Source organism: Amborella trichopoda, chromosome 13 (genome assembly GCF_054954075.1).
Source record: "Amborella trichopoda isolate Santa Cruz 75 chromosome 13, AtrichopodaSantaCruz75HAP2 v2.0, whole genome shotgun sequence".
NCBI lineage: Eukaryota > Viridiplantae > Streptophyta > Magnoliopsida > Amborellales > Amborellaceae > Amborella > Amborella trichopoda.
The window spans coordinates 4,856,538-4,874,694 of NC_142348.1; the positions used below are offsets into that span (position 1 = coordinate 4,856,538).

At 37.8% G+C, this 18,157-nt stretch overlaps 1 protein-coding gene and 1 long non-coding RNA gene across 2 annotated transcripts; one reads left to right on the forward strand and one right to left on the reverse strand.

Annotated features, from left to right (window-relative positions):
- Positions 1-700: 700 nt before the first annotated feature.
- Positions 701-11,511, reverse strand: LOC105420240 (uncharacterized). Its single transcript, XR_966490.3, has 5 exons — positions 10,820-11,511; positions 2,236-2,294; positions 2,084-2,145; positions 1,685-1,978; positions 701-1,034 (listed from the first exon to the last, which is right to left on the reverse strand). It is a non-coding gene; the product is annotated as an uncharacterized LOC105420240 (long non-coding RNA).
- Positions 11,512-11,720: 209 nt separating this feature from the next.
- LOC18428785 (L-ascorbate oxidase homolog) lies at positions 11,721-14,421 on the forward strand. The gene is made up of 4 exons (XM_006838083.4): positions 11,721-11,841; positions 12,009-12,249; positions 12,557-12,666; positions 12,760-14,421. Exons 2-4 carry the CDS (start codon positions 12,121-12,123, stop codon positions 14,159-14,161), a joined length of 1,641 nt encoding a protein of 546 aa, XP_006838146.1. The 5' UTR covers positions 11,721-11,841; positions 12,009-12,120; the 3' UTR covers positions 14,162-14,421.
- The last annotated feature ends 3,736 nt before the right edge of the window (positions 14,422-18,157 follow it).

The window sequence follows — 18,157 nt, forward strand, 5'->3', positions numbered from 1 at the left end:
GACAAGTTCTTCGCACAACAAATTTTCAGGCCAAAATTAACCCCAAATATCTTGTTTTTTGAACAAATTAAAACATGGATATGGTAACCAATTCGATTATAATTTAAAACCCTCATTTTTCATCAATTATCGTTAACTATTAAAGATGAAATTAACGAAATGGCCGATCGAATTAGGGTTCTTCAAGCAGCTTGAACACAGGTTCTTCAAGCAAATTTTCGGGCCAGAATCAACCCCCTATATCTTGCTTTTTGAACAATTGAAACAAAGATACGGTAAACAAATCGATTATGATTCAAAACCACGAAATGGTGGATCAAATTAGGGTTCTTTGAGCAGCTTGAACACAGGTTCTTCGAACAAATTTTCGAGCCAAATTCAACACCCTATATTTTGTTTGTTGAACAAATTGAAACATGGATATGGTAACCAATTCGATTATGATTCAAAAATCTCAAATTTAATAAATAATCGTTACCTATTGAAGAAGGAATTGATGAATGGCAGAGTAGAAAATCAGCCACTTCAATCCACAAGAACTACTGTTTTTTTAATCTTTGATTCAAATTTTGTTGTTTTATAGACAATCAATATGGTTTACAACACTAAAGCATCAAAAAGACCAAAAAATGGCAAGGAAATCAAATAAAAAAAGCAAGAAAATTTGATTCACAAATCCTGCTGCAAATAGCGGGCTCTATTTAAAAAAACAGCCATTATTTCGTTTTGCCCTTTTTTTTCCAAAAAACACTGTTTTCACATAAAACCGGTTCGGTTAGATCAAAACCGGCCGATTAGACATAAATACGGCCGGTTCAACCCCAAACCAGCAGATTTTAAACCCGATAATTTTCTGAGAGATGGGTCTAAGTATTGGTAACCCAAAACCGGCCTAACCGGAGTTGGAACCATGGCGGTTCCGATCTAACTGGCCTGTTCCGGTTCAAACCGCCCGGTTTTACGAACACTGATCCATAAAAAATGTTTTTGCTTTGGCTATGGCTTCATCGATGTTCTGCAGCTTCCTCTCAATACTGAAAATAAAGAAATCCGATTTAACTTAACAAATATATTCTACCAAATCACCTAAAGAACATTGAATTGTTAGCATATGTTACTTAATCATAAAGAACCAACGATGGCAAGGAAAAATGAACAAATATCAAGTAGACCTCGGAGTACAGGATGGATATTGGAAACATAAATTTTATGGCTATTTAACATTTTACCCATAATTTTTGAATAATTTCCAGACTACCCATCATTCTTTTGATAAAATTTCAAAAGAATGATGCAGTTTGAAAATTGATAAAAATTTATCAACTTACACCAAGGGTAAAATGTTAAATAGGTTCAAATTTTAGGTGTATTTTGATAAATTTTCCTAACTGCCTTTCCTCCACCGCCATTTTGCATTTAGATTTAGGACTGTCTCAAGGCAAATATGTTTCATCATTGGGGGGAGGGGGGAGAGAAAACGCATGCTGGAAACTCATAGGCAAGTGATCTCCTGGCACATATATACCACACTGTACCCAGACTAAAGAGATTTTTCACCTCTCAACCAGTCATGGTGAGACAGGCAAGCAAGCTAAACTTCATTGCACACAAATATTTTCTTGGGTAAATTAAGATTCAATCAAGAAAACTTGGGTAAAAAGTCATGCATACAATAGTAAGTCACCTATGAGGAAGTTCAGAATCTGCACTAGCTTCACTGAGAATCCGTTCGAATTCTTGAATGTTTTGCCTCAATTCACGTTGGAGCTTGTTACACATTGGATGCATCGCAATACTAGGATAGTAAGTTCAAGAACAAATTATCTTTCACTTTTCTTCACCACAGCATCATGAATCTCTTCTTTATGCTCCTAGGACCAAAGGCAGTAGCTCCCAAATACATGCTCACATGATTTCTCCATTTCGTCGCTTAGACTAGCATTAGCAGGATCAATTCCCTTGTCATTTCCAATTCCATCTGTTTCCAATTGCAAGTTCAAAAATGTAAACCCTCAAGTTTGTTGAAATCATGTTAAGAGATTCAAGGAAAAATGATGCAAGGTTTTCACCAAGAAATGCTTACATTTACGTGAGGAATGGTGCTCTCAGCTCGCTTCTCAGCCAGTTGAACCAGATCTGGCTTCCCTGTTAATTTGAGAAATGGGACATTGCTTTAGAAACAAAACCACCATAACAAGCATACAGTATCTTAGAATTCATGTCATGGAATTATACCTTTTTGTTATTGGTGCTGCTATTGGTACTACCATGAGCCTCAGAGATGGAGATGTTTCCTGTCCACAAGATAACATTATATTAGCAAGCACAGCCAGCCAAAAGCTCATTCATCATACGAAATGAGTATGTAGTCCTAAATGCTAAACCCTCTGTAGTGTTTTCTCAACACTCGACTTGGGGGTTGGTGTCACTTGTTGATTGCCCTTGGAACATGTTGCGCTACTTAACTTCAGCTGCTAAACACTCAAGCTCAATCCCTCAATTCCTTGTAAACATAATATTTTGCTCAAAATATTAAATCTACGGATGTATTGCCGCTCTGGGCAAAAGTACTAAGACATTTTAGACGTGCTAGAAACCGACACTCATACTAGCGTCCATTCAACACTGACTCCTAGGCAAGTGCTGTAGGAAAATTGATAGAAGAACAAGAATCAGCAATAATTCAGGTCAAACACAAGCAATAACTTGGAAAAATCTAGGATTTCCTCCACATCCCAAGCTAGGGTTCCAAAAACTTAAGCTTTTCTTTCTTTTTCCATTCTGAAAATCACATGGAATGACCACTCAAGGGCCCCACACACTTCTTATTTAATTGTTCAAAAGACAATAATTATCCGTACAAAGTATAAATTACTCATACATTCTAACTTAAGTGATTGTTAAAATAAATGACACTCACTATAAATAAAATAAACTAAAAAATTCCAACTAGTCCAAAAATTTAAAAAAACTGAAAATCACCCTTAAAAAAACTAAAAATCATCCCAAGCAATGCTTGCTCTTCTTGTTCTTGTAGCCCTCCTAGCATTTTCACCCACCAAATATGCATGGGAATTAGGAGAAACCCTAAAAGAAGATCACTCATCGCCTTGAATACTTGATGACTTTGTGCATCATCGCAAAGCATCTATAAAACCATGCCTTAATGGAAATTCTATAGTTTTTATTAGGTAAGTTTTTTTATTTCTTTTAATCAGTAGTAAAGCACTTCTACTAAAAGACTAAGGGCGTTTTGGATGAGTGAGAGTTGAACGTCCTACTTCCATGTTTAATATTACAGAATGGAAGCTGCAAAGTGGAAGGGCGGCTTTCCTCGCAGCATTTTTTTAGCATCAAAATGGGTCCAGTTTTGGAAGGTCTCCCTTCCATCAAAGATCAAAGAAGGGCAGTCCTCCATAATTTGTGGGAGACTCCCTTCCACTCTCAAAAACTCCGTGTGTCAAAAACACCCTAAAAGTGGGAGTTGTGAGGGGAACAGATGCAACAACTGGAAAGCATCAATATTTCCAAAAAGTAGGGTAGAAAGGTCTAGGGAACAAAGTTCAGGAAAAGGGATGGATCAAGGTTTTAGAGTGGAAGTGCGATACAAAATACAAAGTTCCTGCAACTACTAGGCCTTTAGGTGTTGGAATATTATGGCATAGTGAGGCCTAGTGCGGTGAGGTTTTGAACATACTAAGAGTGATTTTTGCTTGCGGTGATACCATGAAAATTCATCATCTTCATCATAGCCTTTCCCAAATAATTGGATCCTGACCCGCCCTTCTGGTCTATTAAAGGCCATACCCTCAATCTCCATATCTTTTTGGACTCGTTCCAACCACGTCCTTTTGAACCTACGCCTTGCCCTTTTTAATCCTTCCACTTGAACTAAATGGGTGCTGGAGTGGGTCAGCGCCACATATGACCAACCCATCTATGTCTACTCTTTCTCATCTTATTATCTATTGAAATGGCACACCTAAATTTTCTAGATGGATTCATTTTGAATTCTATCCCTTCTTGTTTTTCACTCATCCATCTCAACATCCTCATCTCTGCTACACTCATTCTATGGGTATATTATTTTTTGTCCACCCAACATTCTATCCCATAGAGCAAAACTGGTCTCATAGCTGTCCTATAGAACTTCCCCTTCAGCTTCATTGGTATGCAGCAATCATATAAAATTCCAGTTGTACATCTCCACTTCTCCCATCCAGCTCTAATTCCATGTGAGACATCTTCCTCAATCTCTCCATTTTCTTGGATTATTGACCCAAGATATCAAAAATGCGATCTTTTTTGTACTTCCTGACTTTCAATCGTAACTACTTCTTCGTCTCTACTACTATTATTACTAAACTTGCATTCTATATATTTTGTCTCAATCCGACTAATTTTAAAACCTTTGGATTCTAGAGCATCCCTCCAAAGTTCTAACTTTGTATTGACATTGTTTCGGGTCTCATCGATCAAAACTAAATCATCTGCAAACAACAGGCACCACGGTACCTCATCATGTAGGTACTTAGTTAAGTCGTCCATAACTAAGACAAAGAGGTACGGGCTCAATGCTGATCCTTGATGTAGATCTGTTGTCGTTGAAAACTAACTCGTCTCTCCACTAGTTGTTCGTACTATAGTTACCAAAATCGCCTACGAGGGTAGCGATTCCGTTTTGGAATCTCGATTCGACGTTTCCTCAGGCAAAAGTCGATTCTAAAAGAAAGGAATCACATTTCCATTTTTAGTGGAACGCGATTCCACTTAGTTTAATAATCTCGATTCCTCGATTGTCGGAATCAAGATTCCATATCGAGCACTTTTTGATTCTTAGCTACACAAGAATATGATTCTGCTTGTGAGAAATGTTGATTCCAATTTTTTTGGAATTGCGAATCCATGTTGTTTGTAATCAAGTTTCTATATCGCAGACATCGTGATTCCTTGCTACACAACAATGCGATTCCACTTATGCTAAATGTTGATTCAAAATATTAAGGAATTGTGAATCCATGTTGTCAGGAAGCAATGTGAGCGTAGGGAGAGCAGAAACCCTTCGATGTGTGTTCAATCATGAGTGAGCGCGACATGTATGAGAGCGTAAGGGAATTTGAAGTCGTTGCACACGGCAATCAAATAAAATATGAGTAATATGTGAGCATAGGGAGAGCAGAAACCGTTTGATGTGTGCTCAATCATGAGTGAGCGCGACATGTATTAGAGCTTGAGAGAATTTTATTTTCTTATTTACTAATTTTCATCCTCCATTCCATGTTACTTTTTAAGAACTCTTACCAAGAATAAATAATACTAAAAAAACAATTTACTTCAAATATAATAATGTTTGGTAAATGGTGTGGGTACTAAACTACTAATGTAATAATGTTTAATATATGATCGACACTCTCATTTCTTCAAGTTGAATAAGAGGATAAAAATGCTTTTCTTTAAGAGATAATAAGGATGTGAGCGAAGTGCCATGTGTGGTGTCTTAGGTTCAATTAATCATTAAATATCAAAGAAATTGACTAAAAATTGAATAACTCAATTTTCAAAAGTCAAAAGACTCAAAACTACATTAAACAAAGAAGAATTACTATGTTATGTACTTATTTTATAATTCAAGGAAAGGAGATAAAGGGAGTTTGCCCTTGTTCTCACTCCTTGTATGCCATAGACTAGCTTTAGACCTCTTAGGCATAATAGGGATCGAGTCCATTGTATGGGATTGTCCACAAAGATATCATAAAGGTTGACATTAGTATTTGGAGTCTTGGACTGAGTATATACAGACCAAAATTCGATCTTGTAGTAATGGGTAAATTTATATATTTTCTAAATACTCTTCCCATATATCGGAGGGAATTGGTTCGCAATTCTAGTAAGGGGAGAATCTCGATTCCAATATGGGGAGAATCACGATTCCAAAATGGTGAGAATGTTGATTCCAAGTTGATGGGGACAACGATTCTAGAATTCTAGGAATCATGATTACTTATTTTTAGGAACCACGATTCTATAGTTTTAGGAATCACGATTCCAGCAACCACCGAAACCAGTGGAGTCATGTGTGATTCCATATCGGTATGAAACACGATTCCAACATGAAAGGATATCGATTCTTGCAAATAGGAAACACAATTCTTAATTTTTTAAATAGTGATTCTGAAATAGTGAGAATCATTTTTCTCAAATCCGAATCGTACAGACAACGATTCTTAGATTGAGAAACTTTTGATACACGCGATTCTGATTCCAAAAACGATTAGGAATCACATATGTTTCCAACAACTATAGTTTGTACACTAGTTAACGCTCCATTGCACATATCTCTCACCAAGTCGGTGTAGTGTCTAGAGACTCATTTCTTTTCCAACACCCACCAAATCAAATCTCGAGGTGCTCTATCATAAGCTTTCTCTAGATCAATAAAGACCATGCGGAGATCTTGTCCCTTCGCTTGAAACTTCTCAATCAGTTGTCTAAATAGGAAAATAGCCTCGATTGTAGACTTTCTTGACATAAAATCAAATTGGTTTTCAGATATACTCGTTTCATGCCTTAGTTGTTGCTCAATCACTCTCTTCCAGAGCTTCATAGTATGGCTCATACACTTGGTCCCTCGATAGTTCGCACAATTCTGTATGTCTGCTTTGTTCTTATAAATAGGTACCATAATACTTTTCCTCCATTCGTTTGACATTTTCTTTGTTCTCAACACCTTGTTGAACTTATAGAAATTCTTGTCAAGTAAAATAGCTCAAGGATATCTTGTTCAAACTATGCCAAAATGATGTACAATGATAAAGACCTATAGGCAAGCAATTAGGCATGTTATGGTGAAAATCAACTATAAAGAAGCAAGATGGATGGATCACCTTGCTCTTATGGACCATTTACAGCAAGAAAGGGATCTTGACGAAGATGGAATCCTTGATGCTAAAGGCTCATCAAAGAACTAGACACTGTAGCTCCTCAGTCTATGCTCATGGTTCACCATAAGGGGGACATGCCTCTCTCTTTTTCTCAAGCTTTCTCTCTTTATCTTGAGGATGGAATGAGGGTGGCATGCTCACCAAGGGGGCTTCTCTAACTCACTTAGGTTGTTCGAGAATTTAGGGTTTAATGGTTTACATGGGATCATATTGTGGAGCTTCAAGATGGTTAAATTTGGAACATTGATTAAGGGAATCCAAGGTGTAGACACCCCCTCCGAATCTAGGATTATTTCTAAGTCCCCGAACCCTGAAGCTTACTATCCTACGCCCTAGTGCACCATAGCCCCATACTCCATACACCATATCAAACATCCTAGAAATCAGTTCCATCATTAACTAAATCCAAATCAAACTAACCTAACCTCACTTAGTTACGACTTAAACCCACTTAGGAACCATGAAGCCTTCCAAATTAAGCTTAAACCCCCTTTAACCTTCCTAGTTAGGTTAGAAACATGCCTAAAGACCTTTTATTTCTATAATAAGCCCTAGATTAGGAGCCCCCAAAAAAGATTAGGCCCCTAATCACCTGTGACCAGCCAAATTAACCAAGACCCTAGGTTTGACCCATTTAAATAATAAAATCAATTAAACATATGTATAAATGAAGCCATTTAACACAAAAATCCTGTAACCCCCTTCAAAAAGTCCCAAATAGAATCATATGGACGTATGGGGCTAGGTGGCAGGAAACCATCCCTAGTCGGAGTCCATAGGACTTAGCAAGCCCACCATGGTCGCATGAGACCCTCAAGGATCGTGCATAGCCCAGGTGGGCTTGCGTAAAGATTGACGGCCCTAATTGGGCCAACACCTTGGATGGGAAGTTATAGAGGGCACTGGCCTATAGAAAGGTCCCCTTACACTAAGAAAAGGACTGGAATTCTTGACATTTATACTGAAACTCTAACGCTTAGAATCCAGATTTTCGAGCCACACACCCTAAATAACATAATCCTAACCTTAAACCATCTAGGCCACCTTGCATGTACATAGCCTCAGCCCCCCTCTTTGACCCTCATACAAACCCCAAAACAGCCTAAATCCTAGACTAAGGACCGCCATCGGACTACTCTAGACTGTTGTGGTCGACACTCGCCTCAAAGGTCCCTCTCCAACTCTGATCAATCTCCAACTACGAGCATCTCTGGCTCATCTCTCTAAAAATACGAAGGGAACGGTTCCCTCACACTGACATCTCTGAATTGAGTCCCAACTCAGGTTGCCGGGCCTGTGGGCCCAGCTTAAAAGTAAGCCCACTAACCCACTAACCTGTTCTTTCATTTTTTTTGTTATTTTTTTTTTCTTTTACATAGTGGTTCTCTTACTCATTTTCCAAACATCTTCTCAAAGCCCCTTCCCTGTTTTCCCTTCTTTTTTAAGTTTCGTTTGGTTTAGGCGATTTCTAGCCAGTGCGGCCGGTAATCTGCGAGAAAGTGGCCCTCTTTCGGTCATTTCATTATGTTATAGCTTGATAGAACCCTTTTATCTCTACCCTCTTGACAATGAGTTTATACATCGAACCAAGGCAATTTCACCCTCTCGCCAGAATTTTGGCGTATAAACACAAGCCCCAAAAATGTATATCCTGCAACACATTATCCGGACCAGTAAATTTGAAGTGTTAACAAATTCATCAGTTTTGCATCATTTTTTGGAGCTTCAATTTTTATAATAGATTTCAAGCCGTCATAGGGGTTTTCAACACCAGAAATATATTTTTCAGTGAGGTTTCATTTGTGGCTGTACATTTTCTTGTAAAGTTGCGGGCTTAACTAACCAAACCCATAAAAAATAGATGAATTTGTAACAATATAAAACATAGGTTAATCTGCATAAAACACAAAGGTAGCATACTTCTTAGCCCAGCTCAATGTACATTTCAATAAAAAGATCAGAAAAAGCAATTAAAATTGAGATAATTTAATACCACAGAAAAGTAGTAGAAAAAAAAAAAGGATGTTAAAATTAAGAAAGTTCATATAAGTCACAGTATAAATTAAATGGAATGTGCAAAGCATTCCTTTCATACTGATCATTGTAGTTTAGACGTGCTTTGTATTTAGCAATTCAAACATTTATTTTCTACATTTCTTCCACCAAATATGAAAGTATATCTTAAATCAACGTTTGAGATACATAGAGAATAACATACTTAAAAAGTGAGATAATATAAAGAACATTTGAGAAAGAGATCCATATGAAAGAGATAATGTGTATTATTCAAATTTTTATTTCTTAAATAGAAGTAAGAAATTGAATAATTCTAGTGAGAAATAAAAATAAGAACAAAAAAGTGTTTGCAATCTCATTTGAGAGCTAAATTATCCAGGTGAAAGCTCAAATATTACCAACCAACTAAAATGATAATGAAATTAAAAAAAAAGTGTAAAGTTAAAGGGTAATATAAAAGAAGAAAATTTGTATCAAGTAAAAATTTTCAATTGAAAGCAGGCCAAAATAAATACAGTTATCTTTTTCATCTATTGCCTACACAAGAGAATATGTACCCAGTAACAAATTTTTTTTTTTTTTTTTTTTGAACGTTTAATAGCTACCTATTTTACTATATCCTTGTCTCAAGGTCTATGCCAGGCGAAACCATTCCTCCTCTCTCTCTCTCTCTCTATATATATATATATATATATATATATATATATATATATATAGAGAGAGAGAGAGAGAGAGAGAGAGAGAGAGAGAGAGGAAAAAGTTCATATAATGTTGCAACCTTATACTGCACCTCAAAAATGTAGAAGAAAAGAGAATTCTGAAGTTAGAAAACGTTCCAATTGATCATCTCAACTTTGAGATGCATGGACATAAAGAAAAGATGGAGAAGAATTTCAAGTCTTAAAAATAATGTATCTTATAACAAGTTATATGGACTGTATATACATACATGCACACACATACACACACAAAATAAGTATTTACTTTTGGTACAAGGAGTAAACAGTCGCAATTAACCATTAAATAAGAAATCGGGTAATTGGGGAAAATGTCGGGCACAAAGTCCAAAAAATACAATATCTCGTATGTTGCAATGCACTTCAATTTGTCAGATTCTACATCCTGAAGCATGAGGCTCATCAATTTTTCAGCCATGAACAAGAGAAAAAACACTGATGCCAGTTAACCAAATTCTAATGCGGACACAGAACATTAGGATTGTGTGTATCCTTAAGGTGAGAAGAAATTTAAACAACTAAAATATGCGAATTGATTTCATGCTACAAAGCAAGGTGTCATGACATTTGTTTATGTTTTATTTTGAAAGAGAGGTGTCATGCCATGTTTATAACAGCAAAACAATTTGTAAGATTTTTTCCATTTACAGGAATTGAATAAGAAGCGTTCACATCAGTATACGAAGTCAAATGTTGTCCAAAATACCCATGTCTGTCTTTTGAATGCAAATGACAGTGGCCCATAATACAATATTGGATAGCCAATATGAAAATCACCATTTACCATATATAAAATAGCAATTTGATATCTGATTGGTTTATTTTTGTAGTCTAAAATCCCAGTTTCAAAAAAAATTGTGCTGCAAGGGCAATACTGTGGAACCGATGGTGGAAATCTCATTTCCTAAAAAAGAACATTTTTTTGCCTCGATTCTTGATTAAAGGCAATCAAGAGAAAATACACAAATTCCCTAAAATTTAGGGTTTGTAGGTTTAAAATCAGATTCCATGGGTAGATGCTTCAATGTGATTTTCCCAATTTCCAAGTCTTCACGAACTTTAGGGATTAAAATCTCAGTTTAATCAGCAGGAAAAAAAGATCCCAAATCGATGAAATACACATACCTGGTTTGTGGTTACCAGTAGGATAGGGTTAAGCTTAGGCTTCAATCGATTGGGGCGCTTCAGCTTCAATCGAGAAGCTTCACTGGTTTGCAGCTATGCTAGCTCAAACAACACTGATATATGGACCGAAAAATTTCTAAATTATTTGATTTGCAGATTCGGGTTATACGAAAGGAAGGTAGGTGATTTTTTTTGCGGGAGCTCGAACAGAGAGAGAGAGAGAGAGAGAGGCGAAAGGGCAGGTGCGAGGAAGAGAGCGTGAGGTGAGACAGGGACAAAAAAGCTCGCAGAGAGGGGAGAGAGAGAGAGAGGGGGGAGAGAGAAAAGGGATGAGAGAGAAAAGGGATGAGAGAGAAGAGAGACGTGGAGTGGGGGGTAGAGAGAGCAGGGGAACAGGGAGAGGAAAAGAAAACGCTGTTTCTTTCTATAAAACAAAGAAATGGGACGAGAATGAGGCGGGAGCGGGAGAGAAAACACTGTTTCTCTCTCTAAAACACACACAAAAAGACAGAAAAAGAAGGAAAGGTCAAAAGAAGAGGTTGTTATATCGTATGAAGAAGAGGAAGTTAGGGAAAAAAAACGCAATCAGACCGCACCATGCACATTACTCCCGCCTGTCACTCCGCGTTTGCACCTCAACCTTACACGCCCCCGCGTATCAAGGACAGCGATGTTTGAACGCGGCAAACCAAAGAAATCCACTCTCTCTCTCTCTCTAAAAACCTCTCCTTCTCTCTCTAAAAACAGATGAGAAAGACGGTTACGGTACAATGTGAAGAGAATTGTTATGTTAAAAATAAAAAAATGAAATGGGTGGGGTTTGAACGGGTGTCTTGGGTGGGCGCATAGAGCGGAGGTGCGGTGCGGTTATATAAGGCACGGGGAGAGTGATGGATGCATCACGCTCTCCCGATTAGCCTCTTTTCATCTTCTCAAAGGAGCGCACCTCAAAGATAATAGCGCCGGTCGGGAATCACCACCATGGCCTCGCGCTAGTCTGAGAGAGCGTCCCTTGTCGTAAGGTATCTGATCCGGCCTTTTGCTGGCCCTATTCTTGTTTTGCATTTTGTACCCGGCCTGTTGTCGGCCTTACTCTTTTCGTATGTTGTAATGCATGCGGTATATATGAAACTTCTCGAGAAAGAGACGTTGAGAATTGTATGATCATCATATATTTGGTTGGTTGCAGGTCATTCTTTCTACGTCCATTCGAGTTAATTGTTTGAACGGACTTGTGATTGTTTGTTTGTCGGAAAAAAAAAAAACCCAAAAGAACTAGTTGAGAAAAAAGAAACAAAAAGATGTCTCGGATTGCATTGTTGGTGCTGCTCCCGCTCCTGTATCTCTCTGTTGAGGCGGAAAACCCTTACAGATACTTCAACTGGAACATCACCTATGGCACCATATCTCCTCTTGGAGTTCCTCAAAAGGTACTACTCAAATGGTGTTTTCTTTGTGTTAATTTCTTGTTTTTCATTCCCAAAAAGATAGTAACATTCAATTCACTGTGTTTTCTATCGCCAAATGATAATTTTTTCATTCCCCCAACAAAAAAGGAATGCTTCTGCAGTAATGTTATTCAATGTCTTTTCCCATCAACTCTGTTTGGGTTCTTTCTTGAGTCTCTTTTTTTAATTTTTTTCAATTTTCTCTGTTCTTTATTGAGTATTTTGTTGGAGAGAGAATTTGAATTATGCTTGAAAAATGTAACGTGATAAATGTATCATGGAATTGCAGGCTATCCTGATCAACAACGAGTTCCCTGGTCCCAACATCAACTCGACCACCAACGATAACATCGTCGTTAATGTCTTCAACAATCTGGACCAACCTTTCCTCCTCTCATGGTAACATCACTGATAAAAGCCACCCATGCCTCCTTCCTTCATGTTATTTGTTTCTGAATTTTATTATGATGATGATGATGCTGTGTTGTGCAGGAACGGTATCCAGCAGAGGAAGAACTCTTGGCAGGATGGGATGCCCGGGACCAACTGTCCAATCCCCCCGGGCCAGAACTTCACTTACCATTTCCAGGTCAAGGATCAGATTGGTTCTTACTTCTACTTCCCTTCCATGTACATGCACAAGGCTGCCGGTGCCTTTGGCGGCCTGCGAATCAACAGCCGCCTCTATATCCCTGTCCCATTTGACGACCCCGCTGACGACTACACTGTTCTCATTGGTGACTGGTACGCCTCTGACCACAACACCCTAAGGCGCCGCCTCGACTCTGGCCGATCCATCGGCCAGCCAGATGGTGTCCTCATCAATGGGATGAACAAACCCAACAAGGCGAACAAGCCACTCTTCAACATGGAGCCTGGCAAGACCTACCGCTACCGCATCTGCAATGTTGGCCTCAAGACATCACTCAACTTCCGGATTCAGGGCCATACCTTGAAGCTGGTTGAGATTGAGGGCTCCCATACCGTACAGAACATTTATGAATCCCTCGACGTCCACGTGGGGCAGTGCTACTCGGTCCTAGTCACTGCCAACAAGGTCCCCCGTGACTACTACATTGTGGCTTCGACCCGCTTCACCAACAAGTACACCCACACTGCCACAGCCCTCATCCACTACACCGGCTCCAAGAAGCCCGCACCCCTCATGCTCCCACCGGCCCCTACCGGTGTGGCCTGGTCCCTTAACCAGTTCAGGTCCTTCAGGTGGAACCTCACTGCCAGTGCTGCCCGCCCCAACCCCCAGGGCTCATTCCACTATGGCCAGATCAATATAACACGCACCATTAAGCTCTCCAACTCCGTTGGATTCGTCAAAAGTAAGCTCCGCTACGCCATGAATGGTGTCTCGTACGTGCGCCCCTCCACCCCTCTGAAGCTCGCCGAGTACTACGGTGTGGCCGCCCGCGTGTTCGACACCAAGGCGATCGCCGACATGCCACCTGCTTCCCCCCAAATCAAGCTGGCCCCTGCCGTGGTGAAGGGGAACTTCCGTGACTTCATCGAGATCGTGTTCGAGAACAGGGAGAAGAGCATCCAGTCGTGGCACCTCGATGGCTACTCCTTCTTCGCCGTCGGGATGAGCGGCGGGCAGTGGACACCAGCAAGCCGCAAGGTTTACAACCTACTCGACGCTGTGAGCAAGCACACCATACAGGTGTACCCCAATTCGTGGACAGCAGTGCTGCTGACCATCGACAACGCCGGTATGTGGAGCTTGCGGTCTGAGCTCTGGGAGAGACAGTACCTGGGGCAGCAGCTCTACCTCAGCGTCGTCTCTCCGGCCCGATCCCTCAGGGACGAGTACAACATGCCCGACAATGCCAGGCTTTGTGGCATCGTCAAGCGCATGCCCAAGCCCGCCCCATACACTTGAAGAGAAAAAAGACACAGACTACACCCCGATCAACCTAACCACTTCTTAATATTTTCTTACTTTTCATTTATTCTTCACCCACTCATCATATATTTCTTATATTCCTCTAACTCAATCAAACCAATCAACTGAAAGAATAAAAACAAGGCAAGGAAGAAGAAGAAGCAGCAGCAGCAGCAACAGTGTAACTAACTACTATTACTACTTGTTGGGAAGTTGCTTAATCTTGGAAATGAGATCCAATTCAATCCAATTTTTTCTATTGTTTGTTTCTTTGCTTGTTTGTTGAACAAAAATCATTTATTCATGGATAGATTGATGGGTTCATTTAGAGGGACCTGCCCACCCATATCTGTATGGACGTGTCGGCGCCCTACTGGAATTTTGGGTTGATGTACTAGGCACTCGAGACTCGACACGTGTACTAAATACGAATGTACTTCTTAGTTATTCCCCGTATAACACAATCTCATATTAAAACTTATTTTTTCTTTATTTTTATAATATTATCTTGGGCAAGATCCAAGCTCTCTTGAGCTTCTTCTCCAGGGTTCAAACTTACTTGGGCTCTCTTAGTTTCCTTCCATAACTAGAAGCTCTCTATCTCTCCAATCAGCTCCATTTCTCAATATCTCCTACCTTCTTTAAACCATAATTTTTATGCAATTGTGTCTCTCTCTCTCTATATATATATATATATATATATATATATGGCGTGGTCCTCATACTATAAAAGTTAGGCGAACCTTAAAAACCTACTAAATATGGTTGTTTCAATGCTAGAAAACCCTCCACATCCTCAACAAGTATAGATATGAAAAGTGGATTTAATCCATGTGATATTCAAGTGTTTGTCAATATGTTCGATCTGCATCATTTTTAGAGTTTTAGATTTTTGTAATTAGGGTTAAAAAATAGATCCACAAGCCATCGAAGCGATTTCTAACACTGAAGCTATATCTTCCAGGTGGATATAGAGGTGTGCTTTACTTTGATTATTTAATATTGATGCTTTATATAAACCGAATGTATATATATTTATATATATACGAAAAAGTATACAATGAGACTATTTACTTTTGGTACAAAGTGGTCACAATTAATCTTGACTATTAGATGTCGAATTGGATGGATACATTATTCTATTGACCAAACACAAACTTCAAAAGAAATATTCTTAGGTCCGGACCCAACCCAACCCGTTGGTATCTCTTATTGGCTGATTTTGTGGTTTATTGCCCGGAAATCCATCCACTGCAGACCCGCCCAAAGTTTTGTTGCAACTATGCTTTGAGCTGACACTTTGAGTCCCGTAATGCTCTGATTTCATTAAAACTTCGAATTTTCTCCCTTTTAACCTTATAATCCAGTCTCAATGACCTAATGGAGGCCACTCCAGGGAGGTTTTATTATTATTATTATTATTATTTATTTATTTATTTATTTTTATTTTTTATTTTATTTTATTTATTTTTTTTTTTTTTTTGAAGGAGCATTTGCCATGCTGCAAATGACATAGTCCTCTTATATTATCCACCACAATTATCGATTTTTCCACCACGGCTAAGTCGCATGGGACATTTTTTAAATTATTTTGTACTGAATCTCAATTAGTTCCTTTGAACTCTGGGGCACGTTGGGTTCGTATGAAAATAGTTATTTTCATATAAAAGAACTCTCCCAAATGATTATGTGTGGGTTTTATTTATTTATTTATTTATGGGTGTGGTTTGTATAGGGAGCAACCTTAAACAATCCAATTAAGGCGCACCACTAAATTTTATCATAATTTTGATGTCAAAAAATCTTAAGATTATCTCAAAATATATTTTCAAATTTAATTATAAAATTTTAACCTTCAAAAGTAGTTAAAATCAAGTAAATCTATAAACATATGAAAATCTTGAAAATAAACGATCTAGATAATGTGTTGCAAGATGCACTATTTCTTGCACTCAAAATCTTATTCTTTTTCATATTCTTATATCTCTATATCAAGATGATCAATTAGAAGGTTTTTCAATTTAAAACAACCTTCTCCAATGGATTTTTTAAATGCATTTGTAATTCTACATTTTAAAGCTGCAACCTTATATAAATTTTTTCTTTATTTATTTAATGATGATTAGGTGTAAGAGTTGCAAAATGGTTTGAATAAGTAAAGCCTCCGGTTAAAATTGCAATTCAAGTATTAGAAAACCTTTATAACGATCATCTTAGCTTGAAAATTATGGTTGTGAAAAACATTAGGATTTCAATCTCTTAAAGTATGGTTATTACAACAAATTATCTAGACCATCCATTTCGCCCTAAAAGTACGTGTTTATAGATCCGCAAGATCTATACCATTTTTTGAGTTTCAAATTTTATTGTCGGTGTTGGAAATTGATTTTAGAGCTATCATAGATATTTTCATTGCCTTTGGACAAGGATTTGAGGTGACGCTTTATTTTGTTTTTATAGTCTAAGCCTTGCAGAAACCTCATCCGTACGAGTGTTTTCATACTAATTGGTCCCGTCGCATTTTATATGAGAGTTATTTCGTTTGAAAATATTTTCACATAAATATTTTCACAACAACCCGGTGTGAAAAACTACCCCCACACAGTTATCGGGGTGGTCAAGAGTGGTTAAGCCTTGGATGTGTGCCCTTACTTATAAGGGCTTGGTTTGAGCCTTGTACGTGTTAAAGAGCGAGATAGATGTATATGATGTTGACAACTTTGTCATTTTATTTTGATAACTGCCACAAAGATTTATAAAGAAATATTTTAGGGAGGAATGATTATGTGAAGGAGAGACAGACCTGCATTCTCTTAGATTAAAAGTAATTTTTAAATTCTTTAATTTAATTAAATTTGGAAAATTATCAAAAATATTTTTTTAAAAGAAAAAACCAACCTTTTTGAAGACTACAACGATACCCTTTTTTTCACTGTTCACTTTTTTTAATACCTAAAATACTTTTAACATATCTAATTGTGCCATGAAAGATCATCACGGTCTTGGTAACCGTGATGCTTATAAACCTCATCAACACTCATCAATTGGTTCCAATGTATTTTTTCACACCATTTTGCAGCCAATTGACCACATGTGCCATAAGTTCAAACTTCACCGAGAGATGTATAGTTGTAGGGAGCAATAGTAGTTCAAACATAGTCATATTCCCTGAAAAAGAAAGATAATATAATTTTTTAATAAAGATATGATTAGTATAAAGTTGTCAGAAAGATATGATTTGAATAAGGTTGTAAGATTATTTGTAGAAGTAAAGTCACGATGCTCTACACTGTCTATTTTAATTGGATGGTATGAATTTAACACGGTTTTCAAAATAATGTAAAAAGTGACACATCAATATCTAAACCACATTATCCAAATAAAAAAGAAACTTTCACATAAAATTTTGATAAATAATTGTTAAATAAGACATAATCGATAATATCCTTATAAAATTTGTTGACGATAATATCATGCTTATAATTGGTGAGCCAAGAAAAATATATTATACTCCCTCGGGAGTATACTGTACTTTTGCTCCCTCAAGTAAAACCCCTCTTAGGATTAATTTTAGGACTTCAAATTTATTTTTGAGATATAACCTCTTAGATCATGGATTGACCTCAATATCATCCTTATCATTATCATAGGTTTTTTTCAACTAATTGGAGTTGGCTACACGAATCGTACTCTGTCATTCCAATCTATCAAGGGTCATACCATTACTGAGATCATTATCCCCACATCATTTTTCGTTACTTCAAACCAGATCCTTTTAGCCCTATCCCTTGTCATTTTTTAGCCTTCCATTTGAACTGACGCGTACCTCCTAACAGCTATTGTACTGGGTCTACACTGCACATGACTAACCAAGCTGTCTACTTTAGTTCATCTCATCGCTTATTAGTGTCATACCTAAAGTCTCTTGAATGTATTCATTTCAACTTCTATCCCTTCTTGTCTTGTTACTCATCTATCTTAACATCTTTATTT

What these genes read in the sequence shown, in the direction of transcription:
- LOC18428785 (XM_006838083.4), top strand. Translation starts at nt 12,121, where the DNA reads ATGTCTCGGATTGCATTGTTGGTGCTGCTCCCGCTCCTGTATCTCTCT. An exon ending in CTCTTGGAGTTCCTCAAAAG is followed by an intron (nt 12,250 to 12,556) that starts GTACTACTCAAA and finishes ATGGAATTGCAG; the next exon opens with GCTATCCTGATCAACAACGA. An exon ending in CAACCTTTCCTCCTCTCATG is followed by an intron (nt 12,667 to 12,759) that starts GTAACATCACTG and finishes TGTGTTGTGCAG; the next exon opens with GAACGGTATCCAGCAGAGGA.